The sequence below is a fragment of the Bos mutus genome, chromosome 3 (genome assembly GCF_027580195.1).
Source record: "Bos mutus isolate GX-2022 chromosome 3, NWIPB_WYAK_1.1, whole genome shotgun sequence".
In the NCBI taxonomy this organism is placed as follows: Eukaryota; Metazoa; Chordata; class Mammalia; order Artiodactyla; family Bovidae; genus Bos; species Bos mutus.
Window position 1 is genome coordinate 12,041,232 of NC_091619.1, and position 22,464 is coordinate 12,063,695.

The following is a 22,464-nucleotide window of genomic DNA, read 5'->3' on the forward strand; positions in this document are numbered from 1 at the left end:
GCCAATCCTCACTTCGGTCTCTTCTCTACTTCATTTTATGTCTACTTTCCTGTCTAGTCTTGAGTTAGCTTTCTTATGATAGGGTCCCTTTTACCAAGAATTACAAAAACATCACTGCCAGTTGGGTCACAGCTCTAAAAGTAAAAGGTAAAACAAAATTTCTAGAAGAGAATGTAGGAAAGTATCTTCATGATTTGTGGGTGAGGAAAGATTTCACAAACAGTGTGTTAGTACTTTCACAAAAGTACTAACTACAGAGGAAAAGACTAGTAAGTTGGATTTCATGAAAATAAAAAAAACTGTGTTCATTAATTACATCACTAACAGAATAAAAAGGCAAGCACAGAATGGGAAAAGTCACATACAGCAAAAACAAATGGACTTATTTTCAGAATATATAATCCCAACACATCTATAAAAACATATAACCCAATTGAAAAATAAACAAAAGATCTATACAGACACTGTTATAAAAGATGATTTCCACGTGGCCAATAAATATTTGGAAAAGGCACTCAACCACATCAGGGTTGGAATAGATGGAAACCACAATGATATACCACTATAATACCAAAAGAATTATTAAAAGTACAGACTGATAAAACTAAGTTGTTGATAAGAATGAAAAGCAAATGGAACATTTGTAACACTCCAGTCAGAGTATAATCAAATATGACCATTTTAGAAAATTATTTGGCATCATCTACCAAAACTGTACCTTTTGCAACAATATCACCTGTATATACATATATATACCCAAGAGCAGAAAAGCAAACATATGGTCATCATAAGACTTGTACAAAACTTTTTATGGCAGTATTATTCATAAGAACCCAGACTGGAAACAACTCAAATGTACAAATACAGAAGGAATACATTGTTGTATGTTTATAAAATGGAATATAGTCACCTCTCTGTGTCCCACAGGAAATTGGTTCCAGGACCCCCAGGGATACAAAATCCACAGATGCTCAAGTCCCTTATATAAAATGGCATGGTATTTGCATATAATCTACACATATCTTCTGTATATTTTAAATCATCTCTAGATGAATTATAATAGCAAATACAATGTAAATGCAACATGAATAGTTGCTTGTGTGCAACAAATTCAAGTTTAGCTTTTTGGAATTTTCTTAAGGTATTTTTGCTTTGTGGTTGTTTGAGTCCGTGGATGCTGACACTGCCGATACAGAGGGCCAACTCTACTACATAGCAATGAAAATGAATGAATTATAGATACAGCAAATAATATGGATGAATTTCACAACATAATGTCGACTAAAAGAAGGCTTATGTAACTATGCAATGTAGGATTTCATTCATATAAATTTTAAGAACAGGCCTAAGTAATTTAGGTGATGTTGTTGGTGAGTTGGTCATGGACAGGGAAGCCTGGCGTGCTGCAGCCCATGGGGTTGTAAGGAGTCGGACACAACTGAGCGACTGAACTGAACTGAAGTGAAGTAATTTAGAATTACTTTTGATCTTTGGGTAAAGGGAGAGGAATAAAGCATTTGAGGGCTTCCAGAGTACTGCTATTTTTTTTTTCTTTGTTAATTTCTTGGCCTGGATGGCGATTATATGTTCATTTTGTGAAAATTCACTAAGCTGAGGATTTATCATTGGTGTACTTTTCTGTATGTCATGTTATAGCTCAATAAGGAGGTTTAAAAGTCAAGGCCCACTACCTACCCAGCAAAGGGTAACGCTCATTTCTGTTGCAGATGAGGTATGCCATCCCAAACATGCTGAAGAGAAGGAAAAAAAAAAAAAGATGTTAGTGTCAAAATAGGGAAATATTGAAAGCCAGAGGGACTAGCTCTTAGTTCCCAGAAAGCCTCCTTTTCAAACTCTAACAGGAGTCTGTCCCCTGACTCAAGGGTGCAGATGCCAAGAGGAAGGGAACAAAGAAGTTCTTACATGGTAATAGAGTCTCCAATCAACTTAAGTAGCTGCCTTAACTCAGAGCCTGATATATTGTTCAAAAAATGCTTGTTGAGTCTGCATTGGTAGAACTGACCCTCTTCCAGGGAAACCAGACACTCAGTAGGGGACCCAATAAAGTTAGATGTGTTATGTTGTCTCCCAGCACAGAAAGATTCTACCAATTGCTCAAACAATAATAGCTCATCTTTGTGGAACACATGCTACATGCCTGGCACTTTCAAGTGCTTTACATAATCATTTTCTTTACTCCAGACAAAAAGCTTATTGAGAAGGTATTATTATTATTATGTCCATTTTACAAATAAGAAAACTGAGGTACATAAAGTTTAACGTGAACAAGATCCCATGGGTAGTGGTGACAGAGGATACTGACAGAGTCAATATCTAAAATGAGGATCAAGGGCATATGCTTGTCCACTGCATAATATCATCTCTTTTTTTTTTTTTTCCCCATAATATCTTCTCTTAAAGGGGCCTTTTCCAACAAATGACTCATTCCCTTGTCTATACTATCATACTAAATATTTTGTTATGCCTTTGTATTATAGCACATACCGAAGTCTCCCATACTGCTAATTTTGTGTATGTCGTCTTCCCCATTGGATTTCAGGATAGGAAACAGGCCAGGTTCATATTTGTATGTGTATTTCCATAGTCTCTTATTTTCAGAGATGGTATAGAGAAATGAAAGAGAGGGCAGGTTTCGGGATCAGATAGTCCTGGTAGTTCAGAAACAGTTAGTTTCTATGGTAGACTGACTGCATTAATGGCTCCACTTCTTCAACCCTACTTGTATCTGTGCCCTTCGCAGTGCCCTCCTCCTTGTGGACGGTTTGGCCCATGGGATGTTAACAAACATAACACAGAGGTTTGAAAAATGTTTGTGCATTGGACTTGCTCTTTCTTGCTCTTCTGATATTGCCATGACTACATCCCTGGGCTAGCCCAATATGAAAGTGAAAGTGAAGTCGCTCAGTCGTGTCCAACTCTTTGCGACCCCATGAACTGTAGCCTACCAGGCTCCTCTGTCCATGGGACTTTCCAGGCAAGAGTACTGGAGTGGATTGCCATTTCCTTCTCTAGGGGATCTTCCCAACCCAGGGATTGAACCCGGGTCTCCCGCATTGTAGACAGACACTTTACTGTCTGAGCCACCAGGGAAGGCCAGACCAATATGAGATACACAGAATCCCTGCCCCAGTTATGTCAGCCACAATTCCCAGTTATCCTATCTGAAGCCATCCTGGATGACAACCTGTTCAACACCAGGCATATGAACAAGCCTAGGCAAGATCAGCCAAATCCAGCCAAGAGCAATTGAACCCCACATATTCATGATATAAATAAAAATGTACTATTGTATACCCCTGAGATTTTGTGGTTGACTATGCACTTAGGCACTCAGTCATGTCTGACTCTTTGCAACCCCATGAACTGTAGCCCACCAGGCTCCTCTGTCCATGGGATTTTCCAGGCAAGAGTACTGGAGTGGATTGCCATTTCCTTCTCCAGGTTAACTATAATGCAACATTACTATGGCACCTGAAAGCAATGTGGCTCCATAAATTACTAGATTTATGAGTATGGACAAGTCATCTAACAAATCTCTGAGTCTCCATTTCTAAATTTATAAAATGGAGTTAATATTAGTTTGTTTCTACCTCATATAATTGATATTGAGGTGAAGTCCCTAATATTTAATAAGGGCTCACAAAAATTATTATTCATTCATTTATTCAAACAGCATTTTACTGATGATCTACACATGCCAAGAACAGTGCTGAGCCCTGGGAATGCAAAGATGAATAATAAAGACTCACTGAACCAATTACAGCCCTAATTCTGTTATCTGACCCTTTAAGGCCTAGATTCTAGCTTGCTAATGTAAGGAATAATACCTTTTCACTTTCCATTCACCAAGCACCACTATATAGAGCTTCCCATGCTGTTCATTCATTTATTCATCGTTATTAATGCCTACCAAGCATTGGGGATATAAGAATGAACACAAAATAATCACTATCCCCAAAAAGCTCCCCGTATAGGAAGTGAAAAGCACACTGAGTCAGTGATTGTTTTGAGTGTTCTAATGCGCTACAGAGTTACACAGAGGAGAGAGCTAAACCGCTGGACTTGGGATTGGGTAGCTTTCAGAGGCAGCTTTAGAAAGGAATAGATCCTTGAGCTGGATTTCAAAAATTGACTGCGGTTTTCCTAGTAGACTGCGGATGGAATGAATGAAAGAGAGGCTAATCCGCTTAGACACCCCCAGAGGAAGGGACATAGGAGAAGACAAGGTAGGAAAGGCAGGTGGTTACTTTGTGTGTCATTGCAAGGAATTTGAACATACCATGAAAATGACTGGAAGGTACTGAGGGATTTTCAGCTCCTAAGTGAGCCCAAACTGGGCTTTGGGAGAATGTGTGTCACTAAGCATCTCGAAGAGGAGTAATCCCTATCAATGGCTGAACACACAGTTGAAGTGATCAATAGTTAATGGTTGGTGATTGGGTTCTTCTGAGTCCAAAGAAATACTCAAATGAGAAGACTCTCTCTTCTTTTTGTACAACCTTTGATAAATTACCATCATAGTCTGAAAACTGACAGTAGACTGGGATCTTCCACCATGTTATACTATCAGTGGGATGGAGGAAGATGAAGGAATTTGAAATCTGGGTCTTGGCCTGGGAAGGACTAGATTTTAATTTTCTGAAATGGCTTCACTCTGAAATTGGTGACCTACTGTTTTTGCTATCATAATTCTCCCACTTCTTTACTAAAAAGTACTGCAAGGTCAATGTCCCACACTCACACTTTCTCATTAAGGCCCAAACACTGATACACTGGTCCAGAATCTGCAACACCTTTCATGACTTTCTTTGGAAGCTCTTTAAAAAAGTAGGCTGGTAGGTTGCTGCCATTGTAGGTGACAGAGTCACAGGTTACGATTCCTGGATAGTACATCATCATTCTGGCAGCTATGTTGACTTTTTGACCAATGACTATAATAGGAAGAAGAGAGAAAGGCAAAAAGCAAGGAGAAAATAGCCATTGAACTCAGTGTAATCCAAGGCATATTGTCCCCAGATGGCATTTTTACCCTTTATTCCATTTGCCTTCACAGATGACACAGCAATCTTACCTTCAACTACCCAGCTTTAGCCAATGGCTTCCCTCATAGCTCAGTTGGTAAAGAATCTGCCTGCAATGTAGGAGATCTGGGTTCAATTCCTAGGTTGGGAAGATCCCCTGGAGAAGGAGATGGCAATCCACTCCAGTATTTTTGCCTAGGAAATCCCATGGACAGGAGCCTGGCCAGCTATAGCCCATGGATATATATAGCAAATATACAGCCCGGAGAAGGCAATGGCACCCCACTCCAGTACTCTTGCCTGGAAAATCCCATGGACGGAGGAGCCTGGTAGGCTGCAGTCCATGGGGTCGCTAAGAGTCAGACCCAACTGAGCAACTTCACTTTCACTTTTCACTTTCATGCATTGGAGAAGGAAATGGCAAACCTACTCCAGTGTTCTTGCCTGGAGAATCCCAGGGACAGCGGAGCCTGGTGGGCTGCTGTCTCTGGGATCGCACAGAGTCGGACATGACTGAAGTGACTTAGCAGCAGCATATATCCAACGGCTATAAGCGTTGGATAACAAAACTTAGCAACTAAACCACATTTTAGAATATACCAGGAGTTAACTAGCCATCTGAGAGCCTAAGGGGATGATCTGCTCAAGGATTAGAAGGGCCTTGAATATGGAGAGGATTCTCTTAAGTGGGATGGTGAGCAGGGCCTGAGGGCTCTCAGATGAGGTATAGTTGGTCTTCTGCTATTTAAGATAGATATACGTAAGCTTGGACACGGACCACTGACCTCCAAAGGAGGCACAAAATTGGGTCTGTATGTTTCTGTGCATGAGCCTTCATTTGATTTTGTAAGAGTAAGTAAATAGGGCTGGAAGGGGTGTAAATTGTAGGATTCATTTAGGGGATATTTCAAGAGGTAGTACACTGCAGTGCACAGACTCTGCAACCAGGCCATGCAGGTTTGGATCTAAGCTCTACCTCCACTATGTGTAAATTACTTAGGCAAAATACTTAAACTCTTCCATGCCTTAGTTTTCATATCTGTAAAGTGGGGTTGATAACAGTACTTCTCTCAGAGGGTAGTTTATGGAGATTAATGAGTTAATACACATAAAGAACTTTGTGAAGTGCTGGGCTGCTAGTAAGCCCTCAATTAATACTACTACTAATTAGGTATTAAATGTTGTACTTTGAGATAAACTTGAATACTCCCGATTAAGATATTCATTTTTTAAAACCAGTTTATTATGGGGAAATTTGACCATACAATAAAACATGGTATCATGAGTCTACATATCTATTACCCAGGCCCCCAAACCATTAACCATCCACTCTCCACCTTGTATTATTTTGAAGAAAATCTCAGAGTTGTATTACTTCAGACATAATTGTTTCAGTATTTTACATACATGCAGTATTTTAAATGTATTATTTCTGAGCATTTAAAACCCTAATAGGATTGAACAGGAAAGAGCAGTGAAATCTTGAGATAACACCTACTTACTTTTGAGATTAGTGCTATTTTTCAGTAATGCCAATATTCATAATTTTAAGAATCAGTCCTCATCTATCCCAGGAATTTAAAGGAATAATCGTTTAATGTTAACAGGAAATTAACATAAAGGCCCATCATTCCCTGAGCTTATGGCCTCCCATTTGTGTGTGTGTGCTTAGTCAGTCAGTTGTGTCCGACTCTTTTGTGACCCCATGAGTTGTAACCTGCCAGGCTCCTCTGTCCATGAGGATTCTCCAGGCAAGAATACTGGAGTGGGTTGCCATGCCCTCCTCCAGGGGATCTTCCCAACCTAGGGATCGAACCCAGGTTTCCCTCATTGCAGGTGGATTCTTTACGATCTGAGCCACCAGGGAAGCATGGCCTACCACGGTTCCCCTCTAAAGACTGCATATTTCTCATACTCAATCATAGACCCAGAAATACACATTTTGTAATCACTGAGGTGTCCAGGGACCAACCGATATGGCTTGGTTTCATCTGGAAGACTGTAAACCTTTGAGCACAGGGTCCCTGTCTCGCTAATGGTTTTCCCTCCTCCCACCCAGTTCAGTGGCAAGGCACAATGTCTGCTGAAAGAAAGATGGACATAAGCTAGTTCAGCACACCTGTATACTCGTGCCTCACAGAGTGTCCAACGATTCCACAGAAGACAATCCCGCTGGTCACGCCAATGGAAACAGTGCTGGCTCCGGGAAGAAAGAGAAAGAGAGTTGTGGGGAAAGAGATGAAGACAATGAACACAGAGAAGGCCCGGAGGGTGGAGACTTGGTGATGAATGGGGTGGGGGAGGGGTAGGAAAGAGTTTTCCAAAAAGAACACTCTTCCTTTGTAGTTAGGTTAGGGCCATTGTACATGGCCTGGAGGCATAAAGGAAGGGCAGTTCGAGACAGAGAACTAAGTTCTTAGAAGTAATAACTCAGTTCACTTTTCTGCTACTTTTAAGTATTCATCTGAGCTATTTTTCTGGAAAATAATCTCATCACCCCAATGTACTTTCAATGTAGAATGATTGTGGTTGTAAAAAAAAAAAATTAACTATCTTTTGTGATTGCTAGAAAGAACTAAGTCATTTTTTCGAAAGGAAATAACTATGTGGCATCAAAAACTAACTTTTCTAATGCATGAAGATGGTTGCATATACAGATGACTAGAGGCTGAGAAGATGGAATACTTAGGGCAAAGGCTGGTATCTGTTGGAGTAGACCAGAGTGGGCCACAAGTCAGGATTATTGGGGTACACAGGGGGAGCCTGAGGACACTGGGCTCTTGGACAGCCAGGGTCAAAAATGTAAACATTATCTTAATAATTTGACTTAGTGGATCATCTTGAGACCAGATCAGTGGTGGTGGTTTAGTCACTAAGTCATGTCCGACTCTTGCAACCCCATGGACTGTAGCCTGCCAGGCTCCTCTACCCATGGGATTCTTCAGGCTAGAATACTGGAGTGGGTTGCCATTTCCTTCTCCAGGGGATCTTCCCAATCCAGGAATCAAACCTGGGTCTCCTGCATTGCAGGCAGATTCTTTACCGACTGAGCTATGAGGAAGCCCTAGTACTTACTTTATCTCCTAGTTATTAAAAATCATCTCAGGTCTCCAACATAGTTTGGAGTATGACCTCTCCCAGGAAGTAAGCCAGAAGTATAGAGAGACAATCCAGTTAGACCCTCTCTGGTACATTTGAATTTGTTAGGCGTATCCTTTCTCTACCTGGCCTTAACCATCCCCCCATCTGACTGCATCAGGGCTGGGTTTGCTCACCCTACCTGTACCTTCAGTAAATAATGAATGTAGACAGAAAGACAGTCTCCCGCCTTCCTCTTCCCTGACCCTTGTCCTGTCTCCCTATATCCTACAACAGAGTCAGGAATCAGATGGAATCAGGGTCAACACCTACCGGATTTTGTGGACCTGAGAGCAGAAGTCAAATATATCCACAGCACTCTCCAAGGCATGAGTGATTTCATCAGGTGCCTTTTCCCCAGGAAAACCAAAGACACAGAGAAAAGAGCAGCCCTGTGAGGGAGAAAGGCAGCAAACACAACTGGTGGACCGTTAGTTTTAAGCTGGACCATTTAGATGGCCCAGTGGAGGACGGGCAGCAATTTTCACTCTCTGAAACAAATTTCATCAAATATATACCTATTTCAATGTTTTCCCTAGTGGCTCAGATGGTAAAGCGTCTGCCTACAATGTGGGAGACCTGGGTTCAATCCCTGGGTCTGGAAGATCCCCTAGAGAAGGAAATGGCAACCCACTCCAGTACTCTTGCCTGGAAAATCCAATGGACAGAGGAGCCTGGTAGGCTATAGTCCATGGGGTCGCAGAGAGTCGGACACGACTGAGCAACTTCACTTTCACTTTCAAACATTATATAACTTCTCCTGCATCATCAACAGTAGGGTTAGAACCTGAGAGTGTACCCTCCTGTCTACTCTCTACTGTAGCCAAGGTCTTGGGTTGCAAAGTCTTAAGTTTAAGTCCAAAAGCAGCACAGAGCAAAAGGCACCAGCTCTGGGATCAGAAAATATGTGTTCTCATGCCACTTTCCCAAGTGTGGAAACTTGAACAAGTCAATTACACTCTATGAACTTCAGTTTATCAATCTATATACAGGTAAAACTTAGACTTGCTGAGGTTGGTTATGTTACTGAAAAATTAGTATGTTATATTTACATATACACACATGCACCTCATTAACTCTAAAGTTCTCTTCAGATATTGTTATTATTCATTTTTCTTAAGGATAAAGGCTTAAGCTGGGAGTGTTTTTTCTTGGCAAAAAGTTAACTCTTTCAAAGAGACAGTAAACTCTGAAGTTTGGCACTTTCACTATTAGTCCCTTAAAAAATGACTTCAGATGCTGTTTTCTGTAAGAAAATAGTGCACAGTGAATAAAAGTCAATGGGGTAAAAATTTGAGTCTATGTATGTTATATCCTGATAAAGTGCAAAAGAACTATAAAATGCCTCAGTTTCTTCAACCCTCTGCAAAAAGAATCTGACCAAGTACATGCTTAGTCACTAACTCATGTCTGATTCTGCCTGCCAGGCTCCTCTGTCCACAAGATTTTCTAGGCAAGAATACTGGAGTGAGTTGCCATTTCCTCTTCTATGGGAGTTTCCCGACTTGGGGATCAAACCTGCAGTCTCCTGCATCTCCTACTTTGGCAGGCAGACTCTTTACCACTGAACCACCTGGGAAGCCCATCGGACTGAGTGTGCTCAGTCATGCACTCATGTCTGACCCTTTGCGACCCCATGGACTGTAGCCCACCAGGCTCCTCTGTCCATGGAATTTTCTAGGCAAGAATACTGGAGTGGGTTGCCATTTCCTTCTCCAATCTGACTGAGAGTCAGATTCTAATTGGCACTAGGTTCTGTTGTGACATTGGTGGAGCAGGGGGTTGGGGGGAGCCCTGAATCCAGGTCTGTGAAGAGACTAGAGGGTAGCCCCTTTGGGGCACTGGTGGGTTTGCTTTGCCTGGAAATTCTGCCTGGTGGCTTGGCAAAATCTCACGCTGCAGTGAGACTAGCAGCTCTCATCTGCTGAGTGCTGACTTGAATTGGGCATCACAACAGGTGCTTCACACACATATTTTTCAAAACTTTCAACAATCATTTTGGGCAAATACTATCCTCATTTGAATAACGTCCCTATTTTTATACAAAATAAATAGGAACAAACTAAGTCTCAGAGAAGTTCAATGACTTGCTAAGGACACACAGCTGGGAACTGTGGGAGCCAGGAACTGTCTCTCCAGGAACTGTCTGGAGTATCTGCAAGACACTAAAAACTGTTCTCTATGCGTCTATGCTCTTTTCTGATGATACTCATGAATGAATATGAAGAAAGTATCAGACTACACTGGACTGGAGGTCTCCGTTGCCTCAGAACTCCCACAGAACAGAGTATTTTTTCATACAAAAATTAATTATTTCTGCCTGGTTCTGTGACAACCTGTGAGAGTTTCTTACCTCTGCAGCCCAGCCCTAGCTTTCCGTCACTACCAATGCTCACTGTATTTTTTTAATTAGAGAGTGAATGAGTGTGGAGCAGTAATTAAGTGCTCTGCTCTTACAATACAAAAACACCTGCGATGGTGAAATCAATTCTCATGAGCACTACTATGATAATTTATCACATCATTTTTCTCTAAACAGATGAAGAGCAGATTGAAAACACTGAGAGCTAAAGGTGACACCCCCACCCCATCTCAATTAAGGAACTGAAAGGGGAACTGGAAGTGTACATATGGCAGATGAAGATTATAGGAAATTACAGCTTCTAGGTGGAGAGGGCAATGGCACCCCACCCCAGTACTCTTGCCTGGAAAATCCCATGGACGAAGGAGCCTGGTGGGCTGCAGTCCATGGAGTCACTAGAGTCGGACACGACTGAGTGACTTCACTTTCACTTTTCACTTTCATGCATTGGAGAGGGAAATGGCAACCCACTCCGGTGTTCTTGCCTGGAGAATCCCAGGGACGGGGGAGCCTGGTGGGCTGCCGTCTATGGGGTCACACAGAGTCAGACATGACTGAAGTGACTTAGCAGGAACAGCAGCAGCAGCAGGGTATGATGGTTACTAGAAGACTGACCTAAAAATCTCTGGGAGACTCATTATACCCTGGATTCCAGATGTATGTACATATAGTAAAAGCTAGTTGAATACAGTAGTTAAGAGCACAGACCAAGAAGGCACACTACCTGGGTTTGAAAATCCAGTCCACCACTTAATCTTATTTTGTCTCACTATCCTTAGCTTTACCTAAACACCCTCTTCTGTAAAATGGGGACAATAACATAATACCTACCACTTAGAGCAGGCATGTGAAGAAAGAATATATGTAAAAGTGTGGAAAACAATGCCTAGCACACATTGAGCACCACATCCACCATGTAGGCTGTTATTAGACTATAAATAAAGACTGATGGGTCTAGGTTAAACATGTCTATTCCTTCTCTTTCTCCCCCGTCCATGGACATAAATCCACGGACATAATGCTAATCTTAAATTATTGGTAGGTTTCCACATCTTTAGTGTGGGAAATTTACCTTGTCAAACATGAAGACTTTGTTGATTTGGCCTTGGAAGACCCTCAGGACAGAATTAATGTGCACGCAGGCATCCTGAATAGCTGAGCCTATGACTTCTGCTTTATCTTGGTCCTTAAACATCAGGTTCACAAACATAACTGTCACTGGGCGCAGCTCAGACAAATAACCCCGAAGCTGTTTGTCATCAATCTGTAATTTAGAGGGAAGCTTTCCTTAACGTGTGTCCTTGGCAGTGGATATTTCCTCCCAATATCATCACCACCACACCCAAAATTATCACTGGGAGGGAACTAGCCTTTTGAGATTCTCTAGGGAAACTGAAGTTATCAAAGTTGGGAGGTAGAACACAGCAGAGCCAGCTGAAAGTCAAAAAGATGGAAATGGAATGAACTATCAAAATCTCTTCCAATAGGAACTTACAAGCCTGCTCATTTTTGCCCAGCCACCACTCCCTTGCCCCAACTGCTAGCTCCCTCAGCCAATATGAGCCATTACAATAAAAGAACTGCTGTTTCTTTTGGCTCTCCAACAATTTAGGAATAAGAAGAGCATGCCGCATAATTCAACCTAATATTTTATAGCAAGGTACTTTTCAGAATATTTCCATATTCCGTCCTCCTTTATCCTCAAATGAAATAAAATTACATTATCCTCATTTTACTAATTAGATAATTGAGGGACGGAGAGATAAGAAAACTTTCCAAGTCATACGGGAAAACAGTAGCAAACAAAATCCGAATCTATGGACTTCTATTTGTAGCGCTCCCTTGCCTCTCTTTGGTGTTGTATTTCACTCAGCTCCCATCTTCACTCCAAGTCTATCCAAAACAGGCACAGGGAAAGGAAAGGTGAGTCTTTCCCAAATTATCCCTGCCTATATCATCAGCCCTGAATTTTGTTAAATTTAAGTACATAACAAAACAATGGGGGAGAAGCACTGCATTTTTTCTCCCCCAGACAACACAAAAGTGTCAGATTCTCCATTGAAAATATGAAACACATCTTCTGGATGAAAAAGGAAATTGTGTATAGGGAATCTTGGAATCATGCTTCCTATCTAGCTGAGGTTTCATGTACTTTTCATAAAAGATGATTTGATAATTTCTTACTCGGCAACATGATCATTTTCTTTGATTTTTCAAATGAATTTAAGTAATAAATATTAAATACATAATACTAAACATGTTAAAGAAATTAAATTATTCCACCAGGCCATGGATTCTGAGTTTTGGTTTGAAAAATTCAACCACATCTTTGTTTGTTAAGTGCGAGGACAGACCTTGGTAAAGCTGTGAAACCTTTGTCTTTTGCCTCCTTTCAGCTCCCTAGCTATTGTTGCTTAGTCCATGGTTGTCATTCCTACTCACAATTTTCACAGTGACTCACAGAATCTCTCTTATATCCCTTTCCTGTAGACCTTGCTCTCAACTAGTAGCAGCTGAAGAAGCATAATATTATCTCTTAGAGGGAGGGAGGGGAAGAGTGGGATGGCTCTCTTGAGCTTCAAAAATCTTAAAGAAGCCAACAATTGCAGACACTAGAGGGAGTGTCTGGAAAATCTCATGAGTGGAGGAGCCTGGTAGGCTGCAGTCCATGGAGTCGCTAAGAGTCGGACATGACTAAGCAACTTCACTTTCACTTTTCACTTTCATGCACTGGAGAAGGAAATGGCAACCCACTCCAGTGTTCTTGCCTGGAGAATCCCAGGGACAGGGGAGCCTCTTGGGCTGCCGTCTATGGGGTCGCACAGAGGTGGACACCACTGAAGCGACTTAGCAGCAGCAGCAGCAGCAGCAGAGGGAGTGTTTCTCAATTGAATGAGAGGTACGGGGGGCATTCTGACAGCTCTTCAACCCACACTGTGAAGGCAGCTGCCCACAGATCAGGCTTATCCCACAAATATTTCCTTTAGGACATAACTGCATTTTGACAGGATTAAGAATTAAAATAGGCATTGTATTAGAGAGGATGTATACAGCCTCTGAAAGAAATGTAGGGTTCAGAGAAAACAGGGTTCAAATCCTAACTACATTTCTTTATAATCTCAGTAAAGTTCATGGTATCATTCTGTCTCTGTTTTCTCATATATAAGGGATAAATACATCTTCCAAGGATTGTGAAGAATAAATACATGAAAGAGTAGAGTGTCTGGCATATGGTGAGTGCTGAGAAATAGTTATAATTTGAACAGTTAATGCATTTGAAAGAACCTAGATCCAAGCAAATGAAAAGGGAAAACTCTAAGGCTGGAGGTACTTCTGAGGGTTCTAATTATCTGTATTAACTTTCAAAGCTTAAGATATAATTCAAGTGACAAGAGAAACAGTATCATTCACTTGCTATGTGACGTGTAAAAGGACATGTGACATGCTCTTTTTCGTGTGTGTGTGACGTGTTCTTATACGCTTGAGACACTTTCAGTTTGCCCAGTTGTATAAGGCCAGTTTACCCCTGTTGTCACAGTGTAATTATGAGTAATGCCGCCTTTAATTCTTAAAAACATTCTGATTTGAACACACGGAGAATGTCAGTCCCACCTTTTCTATTCCAATGAAACATTTTACAAGCTGCTGATTTTCTTGATCTTAGCAGCTGTCCAAGATCCCTGACACCCTAAAAGTCAATAAATTAAATTATTAAAATACCTGCTTCAATATGCTTTCCATCACATACTTTTGTAGGGACAACTCCAGTTCAGGATCAGACTCTAGCATGCAAGCAAGCCTCAGGAGGTCTAAGAGGGCAGGAGAGGTAGGATCAGAAAGGGAAGCTTGGCTCTGCAATGTGGGAGAGAGGTGCCTCCCAGTCCCCATTCCCTTGGGCAGTGGTCTTCACCGTTTGGTCAGAAAACTCTGGGCTACTTCATGGCCAAATAGGGCCAAGGGAAAGCCAATGAGACGTTCTCAGAAGTTGAGGATTTCCCAAAATTCAGTTGCATGTAGCTCAAAACCCTGTTCTAAATGTCATCACACTTCAGAACTTAAGGAGACTTTCACCTCTATACTTGAGCTAAAAGTATTGTCACAGGTAATGGGAATAAACAGATGAGGGGATGATAATGGAGGACAATGCTGACACAATGCAGGGGATGATTGAGTTGAAAGAGCAGCATGAGTAAGATTTAGGAGACTGGCTTCTGATCCCAAGTTTGATACCAACTTGCTGTGTGACTCTGGACAAGTCACTTCACTGCCCTGGTTGACTCTTATATCCTCATCCAGGAAAAAAAGCACTAGTCTTTCATCATCTCTATGATTATTTTCACTATAATGGTTGATTGTTCCATACTCTATTTGAAGAAATCAAAAAATAATGGAAAGAAATTATGATAGGCTTTCAGCAGGGAATACAATAATGATAATGTGAAAAAGATGAAAAATAACAGGGGAGTCTGAAAAGGATACAAATTGGGGAGCAAATGTTTGTATTGAATGTATTCAAAACCTAGTATATTTTAAATGCTGTGCTAGGCACTGTGTGGGAATAAAAAGTTCTTAGGAAACTGAGTTTTTCCTGGAGGCACTTACACACATTCAAGTATAATATGTATAGAAAAGTTAAATACAAAAAAGACCAAATGGGCTAATAGATTATAAAGACCAGAGACGTTCAGAGAAATCAATGGTCTAGATAAACTGGTTTAATCAGAAAAGGGTTAAAAGGAGAACTAGGAATTTTACTGAATCTTGAATAACTTGTGGCTTTTTACTAGAAGGATCCATGCCCAGCAGATGTAGATTAAAGTCAAGAATGAGCAGAGTATGTTAAAGAATTGGTAAAGACTAAACTGGCATGAGCCCCCATGTGAGTATTGGAGATTAATAAGAAATGACGCTGAGCAGACTGTGGAGAGAAGCAAAGAGCTCAGGAAGAGAGCAGGCATTGTAAAGGTCTAGACGATTATGGCAACAAAGGTTATTTGTTGTTCAGTTGCTCAGTTGTATCCGACTATCTGCAGCCCCATGGATTGCAGTATGCCAGGCTTCCCTGTCCTTCACCCTTCTCCTGCCTGCAATCTTTTTCCCAGCATCAGGGTTTTCACATCAGGTGGCCAAAGTACTGGAGCTTCAGTATCAGTCCTCTCAATGGATAGTCAGGGTTGATTCCTTTTGATCTCCTTGTTATCCAAGGGACTCATGAAGTGAAGAGAAGTGGCTCAGTCGTGTCTGACTCTTTGTGACCCCATGGACTGTAGCCCACCAGGCTCCTCTGTCCATGGGATTTTCCAGGCGTGAATACTGGAGTGGGTTGCCATTTCCTTCTCCAGGGGATCTTCCCAACCCAGGGATTGAACCCAGGTCTCCCGCATTGTAGGCAGACGCTTTACTGTCCAAGCTACCAGGAAAGAGACAAATAATAAGGAATTTGGCCGGTCTTTGCTTCTGATACCAGAGTAACTTTTAAATCTTTGGAATTTCCCAGATAATGAAACTGTCTCTGTTATTCATGGTGGGTCCTTCGGACCACACCTGAATTTATGCTAATGTGATGACTCAGGATAGGGGTCTATCTGCAAAGACCAAGCATGTGTTAAGAGGGTTGTGGCTTTGAACTAGGTGTTAAGGGCCAACCTTCATGACATCTGAGGAGGGAAAAGGGGCTGGAGATTTAGTTCAATTATAAGCCCAATGGGGCTTCCCTGGTGGTTCAGATGGTAAAGAATCTGTCTGCAATGCAGGAGACCCAAGTTCAATCCCTGGGTCTGGAAGATCCCCGGGAAGGGAATGGCTATGCATTCCAGTATTCTTGCCTGGAGAATTCCATGAACAGAGGAACCTGGCAGGCAGTCCATGGGGTCGAAAAGAGACAGACAGGACTGAACATCTAACGCTTTCACTTTTCACTATGAGGCCAGTTTTTCATAGTACATGCCTACTTAATAAACCACCAATAAAATATGTGAACCTCTGCTTCCCTGGCTGGTAAATACTTTGATGTGCAAGGAGCGTGATGTGTCCTGACAATCAAGAAGCTTCATATTTGGGACTCTCCCAGACCTCATCCTATGTGTTCAGAGACCAGTACAATACTGGTCCTCATTTGTATTCTTTACAATAAAACCATAATTATAAGCATAGTACTTTCCTGAGTTCTGTTAGTTATTATAGTGAATTATTGAACTTGAGAGCATTGTGAGAACCCTTGGATTTGTAGCCAGTTGGTCAGAAGTGCTGGTGACTTACTAATCTCAGCGCTTGTAGCTGGTGATAAGAGACGTCCTATGGAAGACTCCACCTCTCTGTGCTAACTCCAGGTAGTTAGTAACAGAATTACACTGTGGTATTGCAGAGCCCCAAGTAAGTTATTGAAGGCATGATTAAGATCTAGGAGATGGGATGAGGTACAGTTCAAGGAGTATATCACTAGATTTTCTCCATCCTTGGAGCTTTTGGGTTCTTGGCCTTTCCTGGTCAATTTGCCTACAGTTCCCCTGAGCACTCCTCTCATCCCATTACCTATCGCAGTTTTGTAAAATTACAGTCTAAATTTGTGATGTTCAAAATATTCAAGACCTACACAAAAATGGTGACAAAGAAGAATGTTTCAAAGATGTTTCTGAAGTTTCTAGTCTGGATAAAGGAACAGTTTCAGAGAAAGATAAGTAGCATAGAATTGAGACATTGTTGAAATAAATTTCTAGGCCCAGGACAAGCTGTTCCATATCCAGCATGCCATGTCAGCAAACCAAGACTTAGATTAATTTTTGTGTCCCAGTAAATGCTCCAGTTAACCAGAAATGCAATCACCATAGTCAGCCAATCCCTAAATGCCTAGCCAACTCCCAGCCTTCTTCCCCCAAACAAGACTGACTATATGACCCCAGCCAATCAGATACTTTGTTTGTCTCTTCCTTGTTCTTTACTCTTTAGCCTTTCCTTGTTCTTTACTCTTTACTTCTTGCCTTCCACACCATTTTGCAGAAGGTTGTCTACTTCATGAAGTACTAAAGTTTGTTATCACCAAATTGTCCTGCATTCCTCACACTAGTCCCAGCCCAGCTGCAGTCATAGGGAAATCCAGCATAGATTAATGGTTCCACAAAACACGGGTAGAGAAGACCAGACAGTCCAGGACAGATTCCTGGAATCATCAACATTCAAGGAATAGAACAGGAACTGAAAATGGGTAGTTTGAGGGGTAAAAGCAAAACTAGGAAATAATATTCTTGAACTCAAGGAACGAGGAGAAGATAATACCTAGAAAAGAGAGTAAAGCCAATCATCTAGTTATGAGGCCTGAAGAGAGGTCAGCTGGTTTGGTAAGTTGGTGGCTATTAACACCTTGACATAAACGGTCCTAGGAGACAGGGGGAAAAGTGGACAGAAGCTACATGTCAGGGACTCCAGACTGACAAGTAGGTGAACACATGCTCTCCACCCCCACCTCAAGGTGCATGTAATCAGTGCTAATTGGGTGAATAAATAAAAGAGAGGATAGAAGAAGAGGTAGAGACATACAGGTTACCCTTGAGAAGTCTGGTGTTGAATGTTAGAAGGGAAAAGCAGGAGTCATAGGTTTTTTTTCTTCCTTTTATCATGGAGAAGACTTGCAAATGCTTGGAAGATGAGGGGAACGAGTCATTGCCAAGAGAGAGGCCCAGGACCGAAGGAAGGCTTTACTTAGAACAGCTATTGTGGGGATGGGAAGGAGGCCCCCTTTGTATGCTGCAGGACTGTGAGCTGAACTGAAGAAACCAAGCACTTGTAATGGAGCCCTTGGCATTGGTACAAGACCCTGTGGACCACTGGCAGAGGCAATGGCTCTTGAGTATAGAGGGTACTTACTTTTGTGGTCACCAGAAGGATAGTAATCCATGAAAGCCATACACTTTGTGAAAAATTCATCAAAGTTAAAAGAAGGGGGTGGTTTTAAGAAATTAACCTAAATTAAAAAAAGAGAGAGAGAAAGGGAGAAGTTTTTGGTTATTCTGAGGGTTTCCTGGTCCTTTGAATCTAATTTCTCAACAGAAAGGGCAGGGTGTTGAATGTCCCAGACATGATAATCAGACACTGGCATACTTAAACAGTGGAGAGCTTTAATTTGCATGTAATTACATTAAAAATATCTCTGATTAGTCATTAAGATCTCAATCTTCAGTACATACACAGCAGGCCATTCCAGGGAACAAACCTGTATACGCTTCCACTCTTATAACTTTCTTCTTTTTTTCTTATTACTTTACAATATTTTAATTGAAATAATACTTGGTTAAACTGCATACCATTTCTTTCTTACAAGTGTAAAAGGACAAAAGGTGCTGATGCCCCAAAAGGTATTGGGAACATCACCAGTAATAAAATTTGTACCAAGATCATCAACTCCAAGATATGATACATAGAGAATGGCACAACCTTATTTCCTTAATATTTCTGCCTCCAAAAATGGATAGCCTTTAGTCCAATAATGAGAAACTATCAGGCAAAACAAAATCGAGGAACATACACCAAAATAACTGATTAATACTCATGTTAAGTGTCAAGGTCATAAAAGACAAGGAAAAACTGTTTTACAGATTGCAGGAGACTAAGTTAAAAATAACAGTGCAGTGTGAGATCATGGATAGAATCCTGGGAAACTCACCAAGGACATTAGTGGGAAAACAGGTGAAATCCAAACAAGGCCTTTAATTAGTGAATAGTCATGTGAAGAGTTGACTCATTGGAAAAGACTCTGAAGTTGGGAGGGATTGGGGGCAGGAGGAGAAGGGGACGACAGAGGATGAGATGGCTGGATGGCATCACTGACTCGATGGACGTGAGTCTGGGTGAACTCTGGGAGTTGGTGATGGACAGGGAGGCCTGGCGTGCTGCGATTCATGGGGTCGCAGAGTCAGACATGACTGAGTGAATGAACTGAATTGAAATGATACTCTACCAATGTCAGTTTTCAGGTTTTGACTATTGCACTCTGGTTATGAAGAATGTTAACATTTGTGGAAGCTGGCTAATGGATATATGGAAACACTCTATTGTTTCTGAACTTTGCTGTGAGTCTAAGTTTAAAAATTAAAAACAAATTTTGAAGATATAAGTAATGATCGAAGAAGATGGGGGAGCAGGGGCATTGCTATCAGCCAGCTAGGTCATGCAGCCATGATGTGTATTTACTGGAAGAGTGAGTCGGGGAGGCTAGGAGGGGAGTAGACTGATGCATAGGGCATGGTTTGGGGTTCTCATCTTTGCCGGCAACTTCATGCATTCACCATCTATTCTTTCCATCTGCCAAACGGTCCTGTTGCTGGTTCAGTTAGCAGCAGAGCTCTCCTTCCTTTCTCTAATTGGCTATATCCCAGGGACAGTTCTGCTTATAGTCCAGCTTCAACTTAACTACAGTGTTTTCTGCTAGGCAGGGCTCAGGGAAAATTCTTTTCCCTCCATAGTCTTTGCTGTCCCTGCTCGCCTCCAGTTCTCATCCTCTGTGATTACTTGCATTGAGTTAGGAGTGTTGAGGAGAGAACTTGAGGGCGAATGGCAGCCCCCAAAACTATTGTACAACCCTCTGCTCCCAGGGAATAGCCAGGAAATTTTTCATTAAACAAGGGCACTAGTCCCACCAAAGGCCTCCATACCCAAATTCCACATCTTTAGTTACCACAGAAAAGCCTGATCACTTTCTCTTGAACTCACCAGGCTTGGTTCCTCCCAGAGGAGATGTCCTGGGCTAATACTTCTCAATCTATCCCAGACTGACCCCATCCAAGTTGCCAGCTTCATAGAACCAGTGGCTTTTCTGACAGGAGGCCCCTGGCATGGACTGGCAGAACTTTGGACAAGTAGCAGCATCACACCTACCTTAACTGCTCTCTGATCTGGAATCCTCTCAATTTCAATCATGCTCCTGTCACAGAGCTGCCAGCAGTTTGGGGATAGAATGACGTCATTCACCTGTGCCATGTTCTGCGCGAGGCGCACGTCATCTACGGCCTGACCAATCACCAAAAAGTAGTTTCGAGTTTCGTCTCCAAAGACCAACATGCTGATGTGGCCAGCAGCCAGTCCTGGCAGGAAGGCAAGCAAGGGTTTGCATGAGAAGTTTTGGCTTAGTCCCCAGCAGCATGGCTTCTCGGACAATCAGAATCTTGAGCATCTCAGAGAAAAGTCTAGTCTCTAAAATTTTGTATAGAAATCACTGAATGTCTCTTCTGGGCCCAGGCCTTCCCAAACACCTTTGCTCTGGAATCTAGAAAATTAGCTACTTATTTTCCACCTTTTTGTGACATTTAGCTCCCTAGATGGCCATATCACTCCTCAAAGAAAGTTATTTTATTTTTTCTTCAATTCATACTTCAAACTACTTCTTATTTATACAGAGGACAATTTTAATGACTTCTGTTTGGGAAAGATTTGCATTTTATCAGAGATGAGGTTCTAGTTAAAAAGTAACAGGGTGAAATTTCAGGCAACAGATAGACAAGAAAAGGTTGGAGAAATGAGCAGGTATTTTGACCGTCGAGTGTTCCATCCCAAGACTGTGTCTTCTAGTTGTTTTTAGGTTGGGAGCTGAAGATTTTGGTACCAAAACAACAGAAGACAGAATGTTTTAAAATATGACGTGTAAAAAATGTATGTGTAAATGAGCTGTGATACACAGTTCTTTTAAATTACCATAATTAACATAATCAAAGGTTGTTTTTTATCTTTGCTCTGATGTGCTACTTTGTCAAGACTGAATCCCCCTGATATATACATATTACAGGGGGTCTGTTTTTCCTCTGAAGTACATGGATGCCTAGGCTGGTTAAAAGATACTGGTACTTCTTCTTTAATAGCCATTAAGTATGCACCTGAAGGGTCCCCATCATTTTTCAAGAAGAATAATACATCAAAACTCTCTAGGTGGTAACTTGGAAAGAAATATTTAGTATTACAACAAATTTGATTTTTTTTTAACAGAAGATTTAAAAATCTTGGAAAATTTGAATAACCTAAAGCAGAGGTCCTCAACCTCTGGGATCTAAAGCCCGATGATCTGAGGTGGAGCTGATGTAATAATAATAGAAATAAAGTCTACAATAAATGTAATGCAATTGAATCATCCCGAAACCACCATCCCCCCAAGCCAGTCCGTGGAAAAATTGTCTTTCACAAAACCAGTCCCTGGTGCTAAAAATTTTGGGACTGCTGACCTAAAGAAAGCTGAGAGCAGTTAACTGGATAACCCCTGATCCATCTTCTTATCACCTCTGATATTCAAGAATTCTAAAGTTTACAGTTAGGTAGACATGAATACCAATAGCACCAGCTGTAACTCATCATTCATACCTATCAGAATTTCATTTCCCACCTGTGAAATAGATCCCACACTGCCTATACCTCAGGACTGTGGTGAAGCAGAAGTGACACTGAGTAATGTCTGCAGTACAATATGGAAATACAGGTGATCGTTATTGTATGTATGAATTTAAGAAGCCCTCTATTAAGTGGAGCTGTGTTGCAGGCTGACCTTTTAAGCTTTTCTTGCACATGAGTCTTATGAAGTAGAGGAGGACTAGTCCTAATACGTTGTTGAATCTATGTAGTCACAAGCTGCTCCCTACTGTGCTTAATAATAATCATTGTTGACAGCAGCAAGACCTAATAACAGCAATAGTAATGATAAAGAGTATTTTGTGGAGTGGTTGTGCCAGGTACTATTCTAACCATTCAAATTTACTTTTTGTAAGAGTTATGAGGTGGATATTAGGAGTTCTCTTAACTGGTAAATGAGGAAACCAAAATTCACCTTCAGGTTAGTCAAAGTTCATGACCTGATGGTGGGCCTGAGTCATGATGTTCCACTGTTTTCTCTTTAGAGGGGCAATTCCTCAGGAGTTAGGACCCATGTTCAAACTGCTATAGCATCTCTTT

General features: G+C 41.4%; 1 protein-coding gene across 1 annotated transcript in view; it reads right to left on the minus strand.

The window, feature by feature from the left end:
• ADCY10 (adenylate cyclase 10) overlaps window positions 1-22,464 on the minus strand; it is an 81,435-nt gene that overhangs the window by 53,485 nt on the left and 5,486 nt on the right. The window contains exons 5-12 of the mRNA XM_005896960.2: window positions 20,410-20,615; window positions 18,403-18,499; window positions 14,263-14,351; window positions 11,615-11,806; window positions 8,454-8,572; window positions 7,162-7,238; window positions 4,763-4,952; window positions 1,696-1,751 (exon numbers count right to left, since the gene is read on the minus strand). Coding sequence (XP_005897022.1) covers window positions 1,696-1,751; window positions 4,763-4,952; window positions 7,162-7,238; window positions 8,454-8,572; window positions 11,615-11,806; window positions 14,263-14,351; window positions 18,403-18,499; window positions 20,410-20,615 — 1,026 coding nt within the window. The remainder of the gene's footprint in view (window positions 1-1,695; window positions 1,752-4,762; window positions 4,953-7,161; window positions 7,239-8,453; window positions 8,573-11,614; window positions 11,807-14,262; window positions 14,352-18,402; window positions 18,500-20,409; window positions 20,616-22,464) is intronic.